The sequence below is a fragment of the Gopherus evgoodei genome, chromosome 1 (assembly GCF_007399415.2).
Source record: "Gopherus evgoodei ecotype Sinaloan lineage chromosome 1, rGopEvg1_v1.p, whole genome shotgun sequence".
NCBI lineage: Eukaryota > Metazoa > Chordata > Testudines > Testudinidae > Gopherus > Gopherus evgoodei.
In genome coordinates, this window is record NC_044322.1 from 210886493 (window position 1) to 210909876 (window position 23384).

General features: G+C 43.5%; 1 protein-coding gene across 6 annotated transcripts in view; it reads right to left on the bottom strand.

The window, feature by feature from the left end:
- GSK3B (glycogen synthase kinase 3 beta) overlaps positions 1-20794 on the bottom strand; it is a 254631-nt gene extending 233837 nt beyond the window's left edge. Inside the window, exons 1-2 of one of the 6 annotated variants that reach the window (XM_030534161.1) lie at positions 20039-20794; positions 14457-14567 (exon numbers count right to left, since the gene is read on the bottom strand). In XM_030534161.1, the coding sequence (XP_030390021.1) occupies positions 14457-14567; positions 20039-20126 (199 nt within the window). In that variant the 5' untranslated portion in view covers positions 20127-20794. The remainder of the gene's footprint in view (positions 1-14456; positions 14568-20038) is intronic. The other 5 variants (XM_030534143.1, XM_030534132.1, XM_030534152.1 and 2 more) reach the window with 5 other exon arrangements.
- Positions 20795-23384: the final 2590 nt, after the last annotated feature.

Sequence of the window (23384 nt, forward strand, 5' to 3'; positions counted from 1 at the left end):
AAAGCACATTAGATAACATAAATCTAGTATAATCGAGGGATGTAACCATTAAATCTTTGAAAACTAACTGGTTTTCATATTCACTGTCTCTTTTCAGATTATACCATTCCTAATCCTCCCAATTTTTGTGATTTTACAATAAGATTGTCTGTCCTATTTCCATCTCTCCAGTTCCTATGCAAGTAATTTCCTGTGTTTGTGTTGGTCTAGCTAAACACAAAGTGCTCGCAAACCTAAAAAATAAACAGAGTGAAAATAATACACTGGTTCTCAAACTGTGGGTCAGGACCTCAAAGTGGGTCACAATCCTGTTTTAACGGGGTCGCCAAGGCTGGCTCAGACTTGCTGGGGCCCAGGGCTGAAACCCAAGCCTCATTGTTCAGGGCCAAAGCTGAAGTCTAAGGGCTTCGGCCCTGGAAAGCGGGGCTCAGAATACAAGCCCTCTGCTTGGGTCTGAAGGCCTTGGGTTTCAGCTTTGCCTCCTCCACCCCGCCTGAGGCAATGGAGCTCAGGCTTTGGCTTTGACTCCCCTACCCAGGGCAGCAGGGCTCAGGTGGGCTCAGGCTTTGGTCCCCACTCTTGGGGTCGTGCAGTAGTGTTTGTTGTCAGAAGGGGGTCACGGTGCAATGAAGTTTGAGAACCCCTGCTCTAATATTTTAGATACTACACTTGATCTTAGCTCCGAGGAGCAGAGAATAGTAATCTTGGGTTTTCCCCTCTTAAAAGAGTTCTAGGTAAATAAGTTCAAGAACAAAAGGAAGCTGCCTAAGTTTATGGTTTCCCTTTAAGCAAGCCCTCTCAATTCTGTCCTGACAAGTCCATTTGTTGGCAGTTTCATGGCTGATCTTCTTTTAAAAAAATCAGATGTGTGGACCCCACCACACTACTTCCTCCTCCTGCTGGCATAAGTTCAAAAGGCACCTTGGGATGCTCACCCCTCAGTGTTTCCTTTCCCATGGTACAGAGGGAGAGATTTTTGTTAATATTACATGAGGCAGCAGAAGTCAGATGTGAAAATTAATTTGCAATTCTACCAGCCTACTTCACTGCGTTCTACAAACAGACATGCCAGACTCGCAGGCATGGCCTGCACCTAAAATGTAGGCTGACGCAGCTAGATTGCTCAGAGATGTGAAAAATTCACACCCCTGAAAGACATAGTTAAGTCGACTTAAGCTCTGGTCTAGAAACTGCTAGGCTGACAGATGAATTCTTCCATCAAACTAGCTACAACTTCTCAAGGGGATAGATTTACTACAGCAATCAAAAAACCTCTTTCATCATTGTAATATCTATATTACAGTAGTGTAGTTGCATCTACCTCACTATAATGTCCGTAGTGAAAACATACCCATGGGATCTCTCTATACTTAAAACACTACAGCAGTACTGCTGCAACACTTTAATGTAGACACTATCTATGCCAACAGGAGGGGTTCTCTGATCACTGGGGGATTAGGCTTGCATGGCTCTCTCTCTCAGGAGCATGGATTTTTCATACCCCTGTGAGACATAACTACGTTGATATAAATTGCTAGTGTAGACGAGCCCTTAGTAACAACACTCAAATGCTAAAGTCAGCATTGCTTAACAAAAACAACATCATCCTGCTCCATTTCTCATAGCATCTGAGAACTGACAGACAATATCCCTCTCATTTTTAACAACCTACCAGATAGCCTGTGGAAACTACAGAAGAGGTGACACTTCTCGTTCTATCTGTAGCAAACGTGAAACCTGCTGATACGAAAAACATGTGATGAACCTCTAGTGATTACTAACAATCACTTCAGTCCAGTCAGTTGTTTCTTATCACTTCCTTCAACTTTATGATTTGGATAAATCTATGATGAACATAAAGTTGAAGGAAGTGATGAGAAACAACTGACTGGACTGAAGTGATTGATTGTAGCAAACATGAAACCTGCTGATACGGAAAATGTGATCAACTTCTAGTGATTACAGACAGAATGAGAAGCATCACCTATTGAATTCAACACTGTGAAGACTGAAAAAGTTATACGAACTAGGCACCTTTGCTTCACATCACATCAGATGCCACCAATCCACCTTTCTACACTGTACCAAATCAAACCCCCCTAACAGTTCATAACTCCATTCACTGCCCCTCTCATCAGCATCTAATGTAAGATGATTTCACACATTCCCCTTCACCTCTAGTTTGTAGACAATTCCATGACTTTTATTGTTTTCTAACAAAAACCTCAAATCACTTCCCTTTCATGTTTTTTAAGAACTGTTAGTTTTTCAGTCACAGATTCATACTGGAACCTAATGTTTCCAGTATCAAAAAATCTTCCAAATAAGTTGTGGTCATGTAAATATGTCAGTGATAAACTAAAAAAGGGAAAAAAAAAAAAAAAAAAGAAAAACTGGCTTGTTTCTTGTGATTTATCACCACAACCTTGGCAGGCTGAGAACTCAATAACTTTCTTGTGCTTTACTTACAGTGGAAAAGGTTACTACTCACCTTGTGCAGTAACTGTGGTTCTTCGAGATGTGTCCCTCAATGGGGATCACTTTAGGTGTTTATGCATCTCTCGAGTCCTTGATTAGAGATTTTCTTTTAGCAGTGTCTGTTCAGCCTGCACATGTGCTCTATAAAATTTGATGGCAAGCTGCACAGGTGAACCACCTGAAGTTCCTTCTCTATCCAAATGCCCAACAAGAACAATCTGAAGCAGAGTGGAAGGAGGGCATGTAGTGGAGTACCATTAGTGGGCACATCTTGAAGAACCACATTTACCACATGAGCTGAGTAACCTTTTCTTCTTCAAACAGTGTCCCTACAAGTGCTCCACTTGAGGTGACTCCCAAGCAGTATCCTCACAGTGAGGAGGGACCTTCGTAATCAAGGTGAAGACTGAATACAGTTAAGCAGAATGAAGTGCCACATCTGATCTGATAGCACAGACCAAGACATAGCATTTAGAAAATGTATTCCCTGAAACCTGTGTAGCAGCTCTGCATCTCTCAGACACTGGAAAGTTTTTAAGTAATGTGGTGGAAATTGCTTGCAATTTAGTAGAGTGTGATAAAATCCTTTGGGGAAGTAAGGCATCAGCTGCATCACAGCAAGCAGCAATACACTCAGATCCACCTCAACAGTCTCTGCAAAGAGATTGCAGGCACCAGTGATCTATACGCGATAGTGATGAAGGTCAGGTAATTTCTGAAATTGCTCAGTCCTATCCAGATAAAAGCCCAACACCCACTGTACATCTAAAGTATGAAGGAAAGTTTCCCACTGAGATTTGTGCACTCAAGAAGAGAGGGGGAAAAAAAGTCTATTCATCTACCAGTGACGATGGAAATCCAACAGCATCTTAGATAAGAACCTTGGGTCCTGTCATAGAGAGGACCTTGTCCTTGAAAATTATTTGAAATGGGGGGAGGGGTCCTGCCATCAGGGCTTCAATTTCTTGCAGGCTGACATGATAGCTACTAGAAAGGCCATCTTCACAGATAAATGAAGCAAGAGGCAGGTCACCACAGGCTCAGTCAGAGGTTTCATAAGGTATCTAAGTATCAGCTTGAGATCCCAAGGCAGAGTAGGAGCTTTAACCTGGGGGGGGGGGCAGGGGGAAGATTCCCCAAGACTCTTACTAAAGCTCAAGGACAGAGGGTGAGCAAAAATAAAAGACCCTCTACTGGGGAATGAAATGCTGATATCAGTAAGAACCTTAATAGAGTTAACGGATAAAAAAAAAATTTAAATGTCCAGCACATAATTTAAGATGGCTGAGAGCAGAGAAGATTCAGACATAAGGTGGTGACAGCAACACCAATGGTTGAACCTTTTTCATTTCTAAAGGTAAGGAATTCAAGTTGACTCCCTTCTACTGTTTAGTAATACTTCTTGTACTCCTGTCAAGCAAATGGATTCTAATCTCATGAACCACCTTGGAGCCAGGCTTGGAGATGAAGGACCCCTAGGTTTGGGTGAAGCCACAATCCACATCCTGGGAGAGGAGACATGGAACAGTTGGATACAGGTGAAGCAGGTAAGGATACCAAGTTTGCCTCAAACAAGTTGCTACCACAAGGATAACCCGGGCCATTACTCTTAAAATTAGTGGTGTTGGAGGGAATGCATGAAACAGGCCCTTTACTACCTCCAGAGAGAGGTGGCTAGGCCTTCTGTTGAGCAGAATAAGAGCACATTCAGAAACACTTCCTGTTTCTGAATGTGGCAAATAGCTCCCCACCTCTGGAATATCCTATGAAGGATTTGAGCATACAACTCCCATTTGTAGTCCTGGGAGAAGCACCGGCTGAGCATATTCGTTGCGACATTCTAAACTCCACAAAAGTAATCACTTGAGATCTGAATCTGATGAGCTATATACCAGTTCTATAACTTCACGGCATTGGCATACAGCATGGGGGATCTTGCTCCTCCCTACTTGTTGATATGGACAATGTGGCTTGCATGTTCTATCATGATTCAGATCAATCTGCCCTTGATGAGGAGTAGAAACTGAAGGCAGGCATTCCTGACTGCCCTGAGTTCCAACAAGTTGATATGGAGACCAGTTTCCTGAGATGGACCATCTGCCCTGAGTTGTGAGTGTGTTACGGTGTGCTCTTCACCCAAACAGTGATGCATCCGTCATCACAGTTACTGCTGGAGCTGGGCGGAGGAAAGGGATGCTCACGCAGACACTGCATTGATCTTTCCACCAATTCAGGGAGTTCTTCATCTTGAGGGAAACCATAACGTATTTATCCACATTCTTCCTGTTGAGGAACAGATCCTCCTGAACTAGCCCTGAAAGCAGCAGAGGCATAATCTTGCATGTCATGAAAATGCACGCTGCCATATGACCCAGGAGCTGCAAATGATTCCTTACTGTAGTATGGGGGTTTCCACTGTCCCAATCGATTCAACTAAGTTATGAATCTGTCTGTGGGAAGGAAGGCCCTGATTGCTAACAAATCCAAATATGCCCCTATGAACTGTATTCTCTGTACAGGGGCTAACTCAGACTTCATGTTTAGCTGGAGACTCAACTCCTGGAAGAGAGCAAGCTGACTGGATAGAAATTAGAACTGCTTTATAAGATCAGCCCTTGGGCAGCTGGTCATCAAGATATGGGAACACTAAAATTGCTTTTTGATGAAGGCAAGCAGCCACTAGCACTAAAACCTCAAAGGACACCCTTGAGGCCAAATAGACAGCGAAGGAAGAACTCGATATTGAAAGTGATCTTGGCCCACAACGAAAGGCAGTGTCTCCTGTGTGCAGGATGTATCGCTATCGGGAAATACTCATCCTATACGTTGAGAACCAAAAGTCAGTCTTCTGCCTCTAGAGAAGGGACTACAGCTGTCAGAATCACCATCTGGAACTTCTGGGAATTTACAAATTTGTTCAGTTGTCTTAGATCCAAGACACCTCTCCACCATTTATCCTTCTTTAGCATGAGAAAATACTTTGCATAAAACCCTGTCCCTCTGGGGAAAGGGATGGGACCTATTCTATTGCTCTGAAGGAGGGAGTGTACTTCTTGATTCACTATAGTATTGTGAAAGAGGTTTCTGAAAGGGGGGGGGGGCTGTGAAATGGATAGTATAGCCTGGTGTTATATCCATAGCTTACTTGTATATTGCAACACATCACCAGGCCTGTTGGAAATGGGAAAGATGATCTCCAAAAGAAGAAAGATGGACAAAAGGTTGCAGCTTACAAACTAGAGGCAAGGGAGGAGTCGTCAAGCCCTTGCCCAACCTGTCAAAATTACTGTTCCAATGGTGACTGGGTGCTAATTGAAAGAGTGGAGAGCTCTTTTCCTCTGGAATCTGTCTTTCTAGCAGGTTCAGTCGTTCTGTGAAAACCATGACTCAGGCACAACTTCTGGACAGTTTGAGAACTGCTTCATCTCCTCTTGTTTGTAGAGCTAGATACACCCAGAGACCTCAACCATGACCATGGAGTCCTTCAGCATGTGCAGAAACTCATTCTTAGTTCCTGAGAAGTAGTTCTGGTATCAAAACAGGACATCCTCAACTGCACTCTAAACCAACCTCAGGAATCTTGACAAATAGAGACAAAACACCCTTTGTACCACAACTGCTGTGGAGATGGATCTAGTGGCAATGTCCACAGCATCCAAAGACACTTGGAGTGAGGTTCTGGCTAATAACTGGCCCTCCTTTTAATGATGGCCTGGAGTGTTCTATATGCTCCTGTGAAAGATGTTCAATGAAGGATGCAAACTTGTAATTCATGCAGACATACGAGGCCATGATTGCCTGAAAGTCTGTGATCCAAAATTGGAGCGTTGTACATGACTAGACCTTCTGTCCAAACAGGTCAAGCCTTACCTGGTCCTTGTCATAAGGAGTAGACCTACAATAATGATGTTTACTCCACTCATTTACAGCATTCAACACCAACGAATGAGGTGCAGGGGTGGGGGAAAAAAAAATGCTGAGTCCCTGGGGGTACTGGATATTTCTTATCCACCCATTTACAAGTTAGCAGGATGATGACAACAGCTGGCCACACGGTCTTTTCTGGATCCAGGAGCATTTCATTAATGGTAGCAGAAGCCAGGTGGGTGTCATTGATTGCAAAATGTCCAGGAGCTTGTGATGTGCATCTTTAACCTCCTCAGGAAGTATAAGAAATTGATGAAAATAGTCAGCTATTGACAGTGGTGGGGGCATGACTGCCTCTTAGATGAAACAGAGGTTTGAGGGGGTAGCCTCTTTGTCTGCCTTAGGCTCGAGCTCCTCAAAGGGTCTCCTCATCTTGAGGTTCTGGTGGAGGAGACTGTGACACCCTTCTCTGGTAAAATGGACCTGGAGACCTGGCAAATTGCTGCTCATACACCACCCACTATGACCAGCGGGGAGACCCATAGACAGGAGAGGTGGTGGTACCCAGCACTGATTCCACCCTCCCCGACGTGGGCAACGGGCCTTGCCCAAGTTTGGGTTCTTGTAATGAAGCGGAGGGGAACCCTGCACTGATAAGGAGGAGGCTGACAATGTCTGCTTTATCTGCCTCAGTGTCCTCCGGGGGGGGCCTCCAGTAAAATAAAAGCAGAGAATCTAGTGGTACTGATAAGCACTGGTAATCCAGAGACCAGGGTCTCATTACTGAGGGTATTTAGACCACAAGCACGGGGACTCCAGCTCATCTAATGCTGACAAGTCCCTGGAGTAACAGAATTCCTCCAGTACCAAGTGAGTTGGTACCAACGCAGCAATCGACTTGGGTAATACCACTGGTTTGGATCATGTAGGTGCCAGTGCTGAAAGTACGTGCTTCAATTTTGAAGTACTGATGGAGCGGAGTGGAAAGGCACCATTAAGTCTAAAACAGACAGTGCCGATCTGGAGGTGGACAATACTGGGGCCCTGCTAGCACCATATTTCTCCAAAGCACTGTAGGATTTCCCTGCTCCACCAGTACCAGATGAACAGTCTTTTGCCTCCATGATACCAAATTGAGAGGTCGAGGCCTCTGACATCACAGACTTAGCAGGATATCAGGACTTCTTGGGAGCTGGCTCCTTGTGGTGGGAAACTGCACCCCTCTTCTTTCGAGCCTTCTCCGAGTCCTTCTTAGGCAAGACATTAGCCGAAGGGGCACTGGATCTGTCTGGAAGGAGGGGGCAGGTCTCGTGAGATGACCTGGAAGCAGGCTGAAAGGAGCATTCCATCAGCAGCAGATTCAGTTTGGCCTCCTGAGTCTTCCAACCACAGGATTTTAGAGCCGGCAAAAATTTCACTTTGTGGAGACACAGGACTCTCCCAAACAATGAATTACTTAGAGTGGCTGTTGCTGATTGGGACAGCCTCCTGACAAGAGAGGTGTGTATGAAAGCTGGTAAGCCAGACATGCCTAACCAGACCAAATAAGCTCTCCAGAAAAAAAAAAAGAGAGGAGAAAAGGGGAAAGTAAAACCGCATCTCTCACACCTACATAGCTAATTCTACACCAACAATTAACATAAACTAAACAACAACTACAAAACACACTGATACACACACAAGGCAGACACACTGGAGCAGTGTCTCAGGCCAAGGCACTAGAGAAGGAACTGAAAGGCAGTTTACCCATGCAGCCCTATATGCACTCAGGAGTGTGGCACGAGATCATATAGAGCGCATGTGTGGACCAAACAGACACTGCTAACTGAAAATCTCTGATCAAGGGTTCGAAGAGGCACATGCACACCTGAAGTGAAGCACCTATAGGGACACTACTTGAAGAACTGTAAGATTTCCATTTTGGACAATCACATTCCTGTTATGCATGAGAACAAATATGCTTACAAACTGAATAGTAAAGTAAAATTTGTATTACATGAAATATGAAGCAATGGGATGTTTTCCCATATTCCATCCCTCACCCTCTCCCCACGGTGGGGGAGGGTTCTTCAGAATGGGAAATTTGTAAGGGCAAAAAAGAGATAATTTCTAGAGATAGGCTGGAATGGGATTTACTGCACATACCAACATTTAATCTTGCAGCAGAATTAAGCAACATCAACTCTGTGACATACACACACATTAATTCCCAGCCTCAGGACATTAGACTGAGAGTAAATGGTGTCTGAACACTAACAGCACAAGCAGGTGTTTTTGAAAGTCATTTCCCCTCCCCCTCTCAAAGACTTTTGGGGGATTTCTGTGTGATAGTCTAGGGTATTATTAAAATACACATTTCGAATGTTCACTTAAAATTTGATCTATTTCTCAGAAAAAGATCCTGGGATGCTAGCATTAAGGCCACTGTTATTATTTGTCCTTTTGTCATTTTCTCCCCCCATCTTTGTCTCTTCCATCTCATTTGTCCTCAGTCTTCCTTTTCTCTTCATCCTGTCCTTTTCCTCTATCTCCATCTGCTTTTCTTTTGTTCTCAACAGCATCAGCAACAGCATTAGGAAGGACTGCAGAAGAAAACTGAGTATAATCATATGATCACCTCGGAGTCTCTTTGCAGCTGGTTCCACGAGTAAACCATTTTTATGCCAATGTGGCTGCTGCTAGACAGACAGTTATCCTTAGGTGTAAGAGCAAATTGGGAAGCACAGACCCCCACAAGAACTTTGAGAACGCTAACACACCCACTTCCACCATAAAAAATACACTATACTCCATCACAATAATTTTCATGGCCAGAATCAGGCGGGAAAGTAGTATTATAAACCAGTGTTTTAATTCTGGAAATTGCAAATCTAGCTTCTAAGCTCCTCCAGGGAAGGATTCCATGGGCTTGCTTGAAAATGAATTCGGAAAAACCTATATTAATGCACAGTGAAGGATACAAATTACTACACCCAAAAGTCATGAAAGAAAAGAGCTACAGCTTTGATTGAAATAATTCTACAACAATACACATAAGATGTAAAAACATGGTTATCTTTAGTTTTTTCCTTTAACTCTTGGCATTTAAATTGGTAAATGTATCATTCAATTAATGTAAGGTTTGCATTTTATTTTTAAAAAGTTAGTGCAGTGGGTGCTGTTCTATGAAGTCATGCAAATAAATCTTGGAAAATCCACAGGATTTAAACTGTCTTCCAGCAGATATACAATTATTATTTCATTCCAAAGTGCTTGCAGATAGTTATAAAATTTACAATTTTTGTAAGCCCACATACACATAAACATTTTTTAAACTGCTTATAACTTCAGTTATGTGAGGTAATACTTTTTATTGTACTGACTTCTGACGCTTTCTAGCTTGCAGAGTTCTTCAGAACTGGGAAAGGTACTCAAGGGTGTCATAGCTAAAGACAAGGTTGAATAGATTGTTTCGCAAAAATAATGAATATGTTATAAGAGACCCATTGAAGATGATGTGGGTAGTAAACATCTCTGCAGTCACAGAGCAAAGGAAGGGAGGGCTGTAGATTGTTGTAATGAGCCATTAATCCAGCATCTTTATGAAGTCCATGATTTTTGAGTGTTTAACAAAGCTATGAACTTAAACTCCTAGGCTCATCTTTTGGTTACGTGGATTTCTTCTGAGGACAAGAACTGAGAGATCTGGTGCACTTTGTGAAAAATGTTCACCCACAGGGGATATAGTGTGTGTGTCTTATTTTTCTGTGCACGTTCATTCCATAGCATACTAAGTGCTTTGCTTGACCCACAAAGTTGTTACTGGGGCATTTCGTGCACTGGATGAGACACTATATGTTATGATAGACATGTGCAGGAACTATGGATCTTGAAAGGCAACTTGTGGGGGGTGTTAATCATCACAGATGTAAAACTTGCACATATACCTCTCCTGCTGTTGCTCTGGCAGGGTCTGCCATCCTGAAGAGCAATGGCTAGGACTGTCTTTATTACTATAAGTTCCAGCATAGCAATTCGGAGCCTTCCCAGAGCCTCAGAGAAGGAGATTCTTGACTTGAAAGTAAGCTTTAGTCACACTGGCGTTTGTGTCCATTATGAAATATAACGGGCATACAAAATTCCCGTCTTGATTTCCTTAAGGAATTTTCTATTTGGGCTACATCAACCCTACTTGGTTTCTGCAATATGTCTAGATGAACAACAGCCAAATGATAATTTTTGGTCATTGCCTTTATCACTGTGGTCTGACAACCAATCCAGCAAACACGTCAGATGCCTCAAACAGATTCCAATTGCCACTTCCTGGTCACTTAAGTAGCAATATTTGAATGCATCTGAAAATAAATGCATGCTTCTGATAATTTTTGAGATCTGGAAACACAAGCTAAAGGTTAAAATCAATAAGATGAACAATGTTTTCATTTTTCTGTCTTGATCCTCACAATTCCCAAAGCTGTTTTTTAATTCCATGTGATACCATCAGCTGTCCTAGATTCCAAGTCTACTACCTCGGTAAAGAGTACAAGCTTCCCCACACTGTACAAACTTGATGTATACACAAGACTCTTGCTCAGCTACACACATCCCAGTGAATTCATCAGCAAGTACAGTAATAAACCTAGCTTTCTATATGCCCACAGCACTTCGTAACTGCCTCCGAAGTCTCTCGCTCCATGCATGTTTATCTGTTTAACCCAAAATTAAGGCCATTTTTTATATTTTGAAGTCTCTAAAACTGAAATTATACTTGGCAATAGCAGATGTGATGTTCAATATGGTAACAAACATTGCTTCTCATGTGTTACACTTTACAGAACAATCTACTTATAGAAGTTTCTTATGAACAAAAGGACTTTCTGCATCCACAAATTTCAAGTGATCAGCGATGTAGACATAATGAAACCATACTAAATGCTTTATACTCACATTCCAAGGGATGCATGCATGCATGCTCAGCAGCACACTTCTCCCTGATCCCATGCCCTTTTCAAGACATTACTTGCATAGTTGCTATTTACTAAGACCATTCCCCCTCATTTTGGGCCAACTGCTTAATAGTGATGTGCCTAACACCATTCAGCCTACTCTAGCTTTCTCTGTTGTCCTAGTCCAGATAGCAGGCATAAAATCCAACACTTGTTCTTTCCCAGATAGCACTTACTAGTCCAGAGGTTCTGGCAGAAGGCTTTCTCCAAATTTGGCCAGATGACTGGAGACAACCACAGCATCTATTTATATACACCACTTAATTCTATGAACTCTTAAGCCTAAGATTTGTTTCCAAATGCAAAACCAAAGTCAGCAAAAGTTACTTGAACCAAAAAAGAGTTAAACTGAAACAGCAGCACAGCAACATTGTTCCCCTTGTCTCCTCTCCCTGATGATTACTTAATTGAAGAATTAGCCCACAATATTTATGTATTTAAGTTCAAGTCACACTTTACAGTAATACTGGCAAAGAATACACAACTTTGTTACATTCAGTAGGATTCCTATGGTTACTAAAGCCAGCAAACAGAGTGCTACAACCTGCTCATAATTACATTCTGACCTATAAAAATCTGTTAGAATGTGTAGACACACACACAGAACTGAGTGAGCAAACCACTTGTCTTGGAAACAAAGTACTTGTTTCCGTGACATTTCTACTGTAAATACCCAATTGCTCCTGAATCCCATAACAGAGTTATTTCAGTAAAGCAATCTCCATGCTACCAGTGCAGAAACTTAAGAAAACATCTTTCCAAAACTGATACAGTTTGAGTATGCTGGGCCACTGGCCTTGGGTGATTTAAGACCTGCCGTGCTAGGTCCCCAGTCAAGTTTAGTCTTTAGATGCGCACTGTGATACTACAGATGTTGGGACTACTTTATCACACAATCTTCGCCACTGCAACTGTGCCGCTGTTAGTCTTCCATGTAGCTGCTGTAGGCCAACGGGAGAGAGCTCTGACGCTGGCATAATTAAACCACCACAACCAACAAATGTGCTAGTGTACATGCCTAAGTGCCCATGCTAATATTGTTAGACCTGTCAAAATTCTTCGATATCACTGATCAAAAGTGCTATTCTAGGGTGGCTCTGTTCTTTCTTAACTGGGTATTCTCAGAAGGTGGTGTAGGGAGACTGGTGTACCCAAACAGTGCTGCTGAACACACGGCACCATTTCTGAGGGTGACTGGCATATGGATGAGAGATTGGTGTTCAATCCTGACAACACTGAGGTGATGCTGGTAGGCTGGGGAAATAATCAACAGATGTGGCGAGGATGATTCTCCCACCTATAATTGGGGCTGTATGCCTGTCATGTGTCCTGTTTGCAATCTGGTAGTAGTGCTGGATCCCCAGCTACTTTTAACTGATCATACAGTAGCAATGCCCATAAACACTTTTTACCATTTGAGCCTACCTGAGAGATTATTTCAAATGCAGACTTGCTACCATGCATGACCCATCCCTTTGTCACTTCATGACCGGATTACTACAATGCTCTCTACATTTTAAACCAATCCAAAATCTTGAATTGGTACAGCATGTGGCAGTCCACCTATTTAATTATGCTACCTGGTGGCATTATATGACACCTGTGCTCCATGGTCTGTATTAGCTGCCTGGGGATTTCTAACTGTAATTAGAGGCACTAGTTTTGGCCTATAAAGCTAGGTTTGGATATCTGTGGCTTGAGAGGTGGACTCTTTCTTCAAGCCATACTGCCAAAGATGTTATCAGTGAAGACACTTAAACTGGATCCCTCTGATTTAAAAAGGAAGCTGGTGAGATCCATTATCCTCAGACCTGGAATCAGCTTTCCTCAGTCCAAAACAGTCACCTTCTGTTAACCTTCAGGACACACCAGTTTTCTGTGGAAGGAGGAGGTTCATAAGGCTATGTCTACATGAAGTTTTGTGTTTCACAAGGATTTAGGATTTGTTAGCTGTAAAGAGGAGAGGGGCTGTAAACTCCTGTCATTGTTTGTTATTGTAACTTACACCAGATGCCCCTAAGGTTTTGGATAGCTCTCCTTTATTTTTGCGTAAATCCAAATATCTACAAAGCACTGAACAAGTTCCCTCAATGCTGTACTTATATTTCAAATATACCTGTACCCTGATATAACGCGCCCGGATACAACACGAATTTGGATATAACGCAGTAAAGCAGAGCTCCGGCAGATGAAAGCAAGTTCGATATAACGTGGTTTCACCTATAACACAGTAAAATTTTTTGGCTCCTGACGACAGTGTTATATCGGGGTAGAGATGTGTATGCTAAACTGGTGTTCATTAAAGTCAAGTGTTAAGTGGTACAAGTCTAACTGCTGTGGGATTTCAGTTGAAGACTGCTGCCAGCCTTTTAATGTTTCCAATCTCTCCCACTGTGGTTGACTTCAAGTGATGGGGCAGAGTTATAATATTAGGATGAAATTTAAAAAAGAAACTTTACATTAGGAAAAAAAAAAACTAATTGGAAATTTTTCCTGTCTTCAGTCTGCAGACTGGGAACAGGCATGGGTACTAGGATGGCTTCCCAATATGCCAACCTCTTTAAGGGCCACCTCAAATGCACCACAAAACAAACTGTATACCGAGATACTTCAATGACACATTCATCCTCTGGACAGATGACCTAAACTCCCTCATAGACTTCAACCACAAACATCACCACGACCACATCATCCATCCCTCTCTTTCTCTAGAACTCTCCCACGCCAGCATCAACATCCTGGACACCAATCAATTACAGACAAAAAAAAAAAAAAAAAACCTGAAGAAAACCCTGAAGAGCACCACACTTACTTTCACAAATTCAGTAGCCATCCCAGACATACCAAGAAATCTGTTGTCTACATGCAGGCACTGAGATACCACAGAATAGTTTCTTCAAACTGTAAAGTGATGAGGCTTTGAGTCTTTAAACTGAATTAGATAAACTTCTGCAGAATACAAAAATTCTGTTCTGGCTATAGTGAGATGAGCATGAGATAAGTATTAGTGGTGGAGAAGACCTATTACATCCAACCATGCTGAATAAGCATACTAACTAAAGTGTGTTCAAATGACTAAAAGCTTTAGCGTTAATGCCACACTGAGACAATGCATGCAGCTCATACCTCTCAGACCTACTACTGCAAGTGTTCTGCAGTCCCAGAGCCTTTGTCTACCCTCAGGATTTTCTCTAGATCTTCCACCGCTATTCCGGCACCAGCGCAACTTCATCAGTTCTAATGGGGAGAGAACAAGCGCAGACTAGTAGCTAGTATTTTTACCATAGTCACCTAGACCTGCTCTGAGTAAGGTCCGTTGATAGTGTTATAAAAATGCCTATGCACTGCCTAACCTAGTGTTTGTACCAGTGCTGCATCAGCAATGAGAATAAATTGTACAGATAAATTAATCTGGGGAGCAAGGCAGCTCCAGAAAGATAGTCCTGTTAGGGACAGGGCTGCTCCAGCCAGCCTGGGGCTGGGGGTTAACGATTAGGGTAGGTTAACAGGAAGACTAATGTTTACCAGTTAACAGTTTAATATTTTACACCCCTAAGTCCTGTATCAGTATTTCAAAGGCTTTCTTCATCAATATGGACTACAGATGTTAGTTTGAAAAATGAAATCAAGTTCTGCAGAACCCATAACCACCACGGGTACAGGAATGATAATGTAGCACATCCTGTGACATAATTAAAGGCAAGGAAACAGCATCACTAACTAGAACCAGCATAATGTAGACAGGTAAAGTTTCCAAGTTCAATGTGTGGGTTCACACACTGGTATGTGAGGTAATCTAATGGTGGGTGGGAGAGAAAGAGGACAAGATTGATGGGAAGATGGGAAAATACAGTATCAAGAGGGTAAATTGCTTGGGCCGGTGGGGGAAAGATTCAATGGAGACGGGGGAAAAGTGTAAACATACATCAAGGAAGCGAAGGCAGAGAAAAGAACAAAAATAAAATGAGACACCTCAGAAAAGATATTCACAAGGAAGAAAACAAACCCCAACCAACCAAACCAGAGAAGCTGGAAAGGGAAAGGTGCGGTATCAGGGGCAGGAGATGAAGTAAAAAGGACTGGTAGAATTGTGTTTGGCAGTTATTTGACAAATTTCACTGGCATTCATGAAGACTGATAAATCTTTATTTTATTAACTAAGAGAGACATTTTGTTCTACTCAAGTAGGCCTAGTAACATTTTTTTTAAGTATAAATATGAAAATTGATTGGGGATGTAGATACACCATACTGTTATATTCCCTTCTTGAAACTGCAGGAGTAGGGATTTGGGGCATGACAATACAAAAGCATTTTTCACCCTGGTATGGAGTCAAGTAATTTTTTTTCCAATTTTTGTGCAAACGCCCCCTCCCAGAAGTAGCCAAAAATCTGGATGAGGGATAGGGTTGCTAAAACCCATACATAATTCTCAGCAGCCAGAAGCCTCTGGAGAGAGAAAAATCATTTATTTTCAGCTAGGATAGATTTTCTATTTTTGGGGGGGAGTGGGGGGAGGGAGATATCATTAATCTTAAGCTTTTCACTAAGTTGTTGCCTCCTACCCAAAACCTTTTGCACAGATTTATTTTGATACCATTATCATCTTAAACTAATAGGCTGTGCAACTGTCAAGCTGCTACTACATTCCCCTTTGTACGGGACTGCATTTCAGCACTGGAGTAATATGTACTCACACAGAGCTTCTTGTGCACTTTTGGACCCTTCCATATGAAAAAAATCCACTACATTTAAGTAAGTAGTTGAAACAATGAACTTGAACAAAAGGCAAGTTTGCTGCTGGGGCAAAATTCTTCCAACAAGTCACAGAATTAATTGCTACATAGTCTAAATTATGAAAATTCAAGAGGCCATCAACTTACCCACATTATGCAAGAAAACAGCTAGATTTGGGCATTTAGCCTAAGATGAGTAGCTGTACAGCATTCACTAAAATTGTTTTTATGACAAATTACAAGTAATTCTATTACATGTATATGACATTTACAAATGCAGTGAAAAGTTTACTGTACCCCTTAAGAAGAACTATCCTGTTATGAAGGGCTGCCGGCAGAGACAAAGTAACCGTTTGAAGACAGCAGTATTAAAGTATTTTTAAGTGTATCAAGTCCTAAATGTTCTTTAAAACACTGTCTTTCATAATCAATGGCAGTCAGTTTCACAGTCATTAAAGTTTACTGTTTAAGTTTGCAAGTTGTGAGCTTTCCCATTTAAGACTTTTTTTTTATGAAGAGGTGCATTTTTTGTTGTGTGTTGCCAGAGCACACTTCATTTTCAGGATAATTTCTCCCATTTGCTTCCAGTTGTACATCATTTCCAAGCATAAAACAACTAGGTGTAGCACTAAGTCATGGTAAGGTAAGCTCCATATCTCAATTTCAGCAGATTTTACTGTCAAGCATCAAATTTAAACAGCAATCCAGAAGTTATTAGTTGAAAGTTTAAATATAAACTTGCAAATCCAATTAACATTTATCTTTTCAATGTGATTAAGATCACAACTAGACCTTTCAAAATGATAAATGCATCTAATTTTTTTATATTGCCCTCAATTCATTCCTAGGAACTTGTACAGGCCCAACCAGTATGTCTTTTTAAGGAACACAAAAAATGGGTTTTTGCACAAAAGTTTGCAAACACAATGTTACAGAACTGTAAACACAGAATGCACTTGAAGTTAATTAAACTGAAAAATATACAATTGAGGGGCACATAAGTGCTCTCAAAACCAAAACAAAGAAACATCTAGTGGATCTTGGAAGATGCTCTTAACACTGACAAGGTAACATCTACTATTTCTACCTTTGGCGAAAGAATACTGGGACACCACAATCCCTACAACTGTTATCCCAGAGAGGTGGGCAGCATGTTTTGTCCAGGGTGAAGCACAAATGACAAGTTCCCTTTACTGTAGCTGGGAAAAGAGAGGTGCTGGGAACCTTATGCCAGTCCCTGGATCTAGCTTCAAGACTCATCCTTTCGAAACAGCTTGTAGTGACTGAGCATCTGATAAATTTAGAGGGAAAGCACATATACTCCCTGCTGTTGAACTGAAGGCACATTCACTGTGTTCCCACCCCTGATCCTCCTGGATGCTGTGATGGTACACCCTCTACCTCGATATAACGCTGTCCTTGGGAGCCAAAAAATCTTACCGTGTTATAAGTGAAACCGTGTTATATTGAACTTGCTTTGATCCACCAGATTTCGCAGTCCTGCCCCTCCAGAGCACTGCTTTACCACGTTCTATCCAAATTCGTGTTATATCAGGTGGTGTTATATTGAGGTAGCGGTGTATGTAGAGTCCCTGCTACTCTGCCCTCCCACTGCCTCCACTTTTGGAGTCCTCTCTTCCTACAGACTGGTTCAGTGCCCAACTGCTGATGCTCCTCCTGGCTTTCCACAGCAGCAACAGAGCAAGATTTATTTGGTCATTCAGTTTCATTACTACTCACAGAATTATGAGTAGAAGCAATGAAACAGACCCAAAATAGGTCCCGTTTTCACTCTGCTACAGTTTAGGAAGCTCTGATCACTGGCAGAGGCACCAGAGCTGCCTGCAGACTTTGGAAACAGCACTGCATCAATATACACCTGGTCATATACATGAATTTTTTTTTCCACAACCAAAATGGCTAGAAACATCATTAAAAAAAGTAATGCCTACTTTTCCAAGACCTGGACTCTGATTATTTGAATCTTGATTCATCATACCCAAAGAGGCCACCAAAAATTCTGATGCCCATTAGAAGTTACCCTTTTCAGCATACAGCAGTCTTGCTGTCCTCCAGAACAGACACTATCTCCTACTCCACACACTTTGCCTCTGCTTCTGTTGCTCTGATTATATATCCTTTTAAAGACACCAACAGGACATGCAGCACATGATCATAATGGGGGAGAGGGAAAGAGGAGGATCACCACTGTGCGTGCTTTATTATGTTAAGGCCTTTGCTTCCCCACTGTGTTACAAATTTGGGATTTAATCGTATTTGCTAGCTTACGCCAATTTTGTGGGCGTGCATCTTCCTAGATTTTGACCTCAAATAGGAAGAGATCCTCAAACCAAATCTTCAAAAATAAGAGGAAAAGCTTAGGTCAGACCATTTTAGTTTTTGATCATGACAGCTCTAGATCTGGGTCAATTTTACACATAGTCACATGCAGTAATATTGATTAACATCTCCTCCTTCCTCTGCTACTCTCATATAAGGAGAATGAATGAGAATAAAATGAAATCACACAATATTCTCCATATAAATGGAGAGTGAAATGTGTTATTGCTGTATCTAATCAACTGCACAGTCTCATGTTGCTAATATGGGCTATCTACTCAAAATGTTTATAAATACTGCAAGTACTCTGATCACACCACATGACAGGGTAGACTTCAGACCATAAACCCAATATTTTCTTCAAAGCTCCAACCACAGTGGAAGGTATCTTAGACTAGAAAATGCAAGAATTTCTGACAACTGTTTGAAAGCTCACAATTACTTAAAGCTTTGGAGTGAACTAAAACTCCATATGTACAATAAAGCAATATGATACAAACACAGCTTTGCCAGCTGTAACTATCAAAATGCAAGTCTCAAAGTCATCGGTTTAAATAATAGTGATGTATATCAGACCTTCACAGTCCTTTTATAAAGCCATCCAGATTTCTACAAGAGTGGACCTGAAGTGCCTTTGAATGAAAATTATTCACATAGATGAGCAAGATCATTTTACCTTTGCATATGAATATATTTAAACCAAGAATCAACAAATTCCAGGTTATAAATATGTAACTGATCTTTAGAAACACACAATGGGGTCTTTTTCCTCCAACACTTTATCTTTTTGATTAATAGGATTACATATATTTCTAATTCTCCTCAAAATCCCAATGCCATAAGCTTGGAGATCAAGGATGAGCACATATTAAACCACTTACCCAATCTACAATATACATGTAATACTACTGTTTAAAATGGGGCCACAGGCCCCTCATCCTTTAAAAAAAAATCAAATTCTGAAAGATAATGAAAAAGAACATCCTGTATTTCTAACAGTTCAATGTGTTCACATACATCATATTCAGGAATTTTTTTCCACAGCACATTTAACAGAGCCTGAAACACAAGATATTATGGGAATAGTCCTTTCTAAGCCTTCTGCTAAGCTTGCACAAAAAAAGTGCTCAAACCCCAGTTGTTGGTGCATACATATAGCGAACATTGCACTTTCCAATGCATCACACAACAGAAAATGTTTAGAAGCATAATTGTACAAACATATGAAATGATCACATGTGCATGTAATTCATTTCCTTCCCTCCATTGATCCATAGACAGAAATGCAGCACATAGCTCTTTAAAACCAAATTGCAACTGAAATATTCCCTTTAACTAGCTGGTCAAACCAACAACAATATTGTTACAGATAAGAGGCAGAAAGGAGCACCAAACAAATATTTTTTGTAAAACAGGCCCTAATGGAAACCATGGTGCGTGCCTATTCAAGGTTAATGAGGGGGAGGGAAAGGGAGCTGTTTCATCCAGTGCTAGAAACAGTCTAGATCTTCTTCCACTGACCAGCCCAGAATCCCTCACACAATTAGGTTTACTGACAAACTACAGTGCAATTTCTCTTTTAAAAACCCGATGTTTAATCTGCACAGGGTGTGGGTGCGGAATCAATACTCACTGCTAACTTTCATGCTGCCAAATGCTGAAGGCTGCTGCACTGGTTTGCAGCTCTCTGCAAAGGAGGTGGTTCTGGGCCGCCCTGACATGGTCTCTCTCTCTCTCCCCCTCTGATCACCTCTCCTCCTTTCTTCCTTTCGCCTTCTTCTCTTCCTGGTGGTTGGTGTGCGTGCCTCTTTCTCAGGTGGAGAGGGATCAAAAATGCAACATTAAATTCCAGCCCTCCTCCCCCCACCAGGAAAAATCCTCTCCACCTCTAGATCTCTCTTCTCAGGGCTTCTTCACTCCTCGTTTATAAAACCATCCTTCCCAGCAGCACCACTGGGTCCAACAGCTGCCTCCACCCAGCACACGAGCCCCCCCGATGCTGCTCCTGCTGCGGCCTGGGAAACAGAGGGGGTTGCTAGGCCTTGCTGCCCTCACCCTGAGAGCCAGTCACATGGGGCGCAAGCTGGAGCCGAGCTCCTCGTCTTCCCTCGCTGGGTTTTCTCCTTCGCCCCCCTCGCCTCTTCGGGAGGCAGCAGCGACGGGACTATTTTCTCCCGCGCAAGGATCTCCGAGTCTGCTCGTTGCTTCGCGAGCTTGGAAGAGGATCCGGCGCGGGCGGAGTAGGGGAGTGAAGCGGTCGGGCGTCCTCGCTCGCTCCGGCTCCTCAGTGCGGGGATGAGGCGACGGCTCCGGCGCGGCTCCTCATAGCGCCCGCAGGGGCAGCGGGCGGCGGCTGACGCTGGGGCGGCTGCAATGCGGACGGCGGCCGGAGGCGGCGGCACAGGCCATGGCGGTGGCACCCGGCCCCAGCTCCTCCTCAGCCGGCTTCAGAGCCCTGGCGGCGGCGGCGGCGGCTGCTCCCCTGGGCGCCCAGGGCACATGGGACCCGCCGACCCGGCCAGACCCTCCTGCCGCTCCCCCCCGCGCCGCTTCCGGCGCCGCCAAGTGCTGCGTCCTGCCGGGAGCCCCCGCGGCCGCGCCGGTCAGTCCCTTTGTCCCCGCTGCTGCCGCCGCTCCGTGCCGGGCTGCTGCTGCCGCCGCCGCTGCTGCGCTCTGTGTGTGCGTGCGCCAAAGCCGCGCAGCCGCCTATCCCCGCCGCCGCCCTACGCTGCGCAACGGCCCTAAGCAGGCTCCGTGAATACCCAGTCAAACTGCCCGAGGCCCCCGCACGGCAACACCCGAAGCACATCGGAGCCAATCCAGCGGTGCTTACGGTAATAACCTCACCAGCGTGGGGCCAATCACCGAGCGGGAACGGAAACATCCGGAATACATCGGAGCCAATCGCGAGGCCGCTACGGAAATAGCCGAACCTACCCGAAGAGCATCAGAGACCCAATCAAAAGACGTTGCCGCCGCCCTAGCAGCCCCGGGAGCCGATCCAATGGAAAGAGCTTTCTCCTGAAGCCAATCAGGAGCCGCTCAGTCCCTCTACAGGGCTTCAAACTGAAGCCTGGGGCGCTGAGCGGCTGAGGCTGATTGGCTATCCGGGCAGGGTGCTGTAACTTGTCATGTGATTGGCTAAGAGCGATGAGGAAGTCGGCCAGTTCTCTGCGCGGTACCAGTCTCCGGCGACGGGCTGCATGTAACGCGCATCCGTATTGGGGCAGGGCCGAAGGGGCCCGGGCGGCGCTGAGCCAGTTCCTGCCTGAGGGGAGGCGCCGCCCCCACACCCCGCCGTGACCCGACGAGGCGGCAGAAGGGGGCGCTGGCTCCGCCCGCGCAGCTCAACGTGGCCCCGGGGGGAGCCGCACACAGGGCGGCCCAGGGCCCCGCCAGCCCGGCTCCCGGCCGGGACATGCCAGCGCAGCCCTGGCTCTGCCTGGGGCGTCGGGCGTCTCCGGCAATGAAAGCTGCATCTTTCGTTAAAGATTGGGTCACGTGCCGGAAGCTCCAGGGACACAACCGAGCTCTGCCCTGTGCGCACCGGCACCCGCTCCTTGTGCCGAGCCAGCCTGACCCCACGGCCCCTCACGGCCGCCAGCTTTGCCTACTGCGCCTGCAGTGACCCCTCCTGACAAAGGAGTAACTCTGCACCTGTTCCCTTCCCGGGGCTTGGCAGGGAATAGGTGGTACATGATGGGAGCTGGCAAATATTAAGGGGGCATGTGGCGTGCTTGCATTAAGCATGAGCCACACCTGTGTTCTGCTAGTAAAGCTTGTCAATCAAAGCACACCCTTGTGCATTTTCCATGTGCCGCAGGTGTAACAGGAATGAATGTTTCAAAGAGTTTAAAAATGGAGTTGGGGTACTTTTATGTAACTTTTGACTTTAAGGCTAATGTCTAAATTACCTTGAGTTTGGCTCTACAGGGACCAGAGATGTCTTTAAAATGTCCAAAAATAGTGTAACAATGTTATGATTTAATGTCTAGTATCTTGAGAATTTCCTAGAAGCAAGTGTTGGGGGGAAGCTGTGAATCTTCAGTGTGTAATTATATAAAGTTACCATTCCTATCTCTGCCAAGCCATAGACGATCAGACTTCCAATCTGTCACAACTACTGCACTGAATGGTGCCTGTCCTACGCCTTGGGTAATTTTTCTGGAGAAATTCCACAGTTGAGGAAAGGAGACATTTCTGTGAAAGGTTGCTTTTTAAAAAACAAGATGAGAAACTGCTTAGACTAGGTTTGGAAAGCTAGAAGTAGCCTGGGATTATCAAGCAGAGCAGAACAGGAGAAGTTGGTAAATGGTGTGTGATAAATTGAAGAACCGTGTGATAAAGTTTAAAATTAATTCAAAATGGTCCTGCTCAGCACTTTGCTCATCTCAGAGACAAGGGAAACCTAGTACAGGTTTCTTCATCACATAGATATCAAACCACATAAGCATGGTACCCATCTATCAAATCTGTTTACCAAAAACTGAAAAAGGATAAGTAAGACCTAGTCTATATTTTGCTGGTGTAGTTATATGGCAAAAAAACCCCTTAATGCATATACAGTTTCAACAACAAAAAAGTGTTTTTGACAGTGTAGCTTATACTGATTCATTGAGCAAACAAAAGCCCTTTTTTTGCCAGTATAACTCTGTCTACTCTAGGACTTTTCCCAGCATAGAAGTATTGAGAAAAAAATCACATCCCTAACTGAAATTGCTATACCAGCAAACATTTCTAATGCAGACCTGGCCGAGGGTAACTAAAACCCTATCCTTTATAACAACTTTATTTCCAAGTTTCCAAATACTGCTTTAAAAATAAACAAACTAACTCAAAATGGTCCTTTGCTCATCCCAGCGCAGCGTAGCCAAGGATGCTTGCTGGAAGTATTCTGGTCTTTCTGGGAAATTACCTATGTTTCTAAGTAGTCCAAGGGACCAGAGATTGTTTAAGCTCTGGATCTCATGAACTAACAG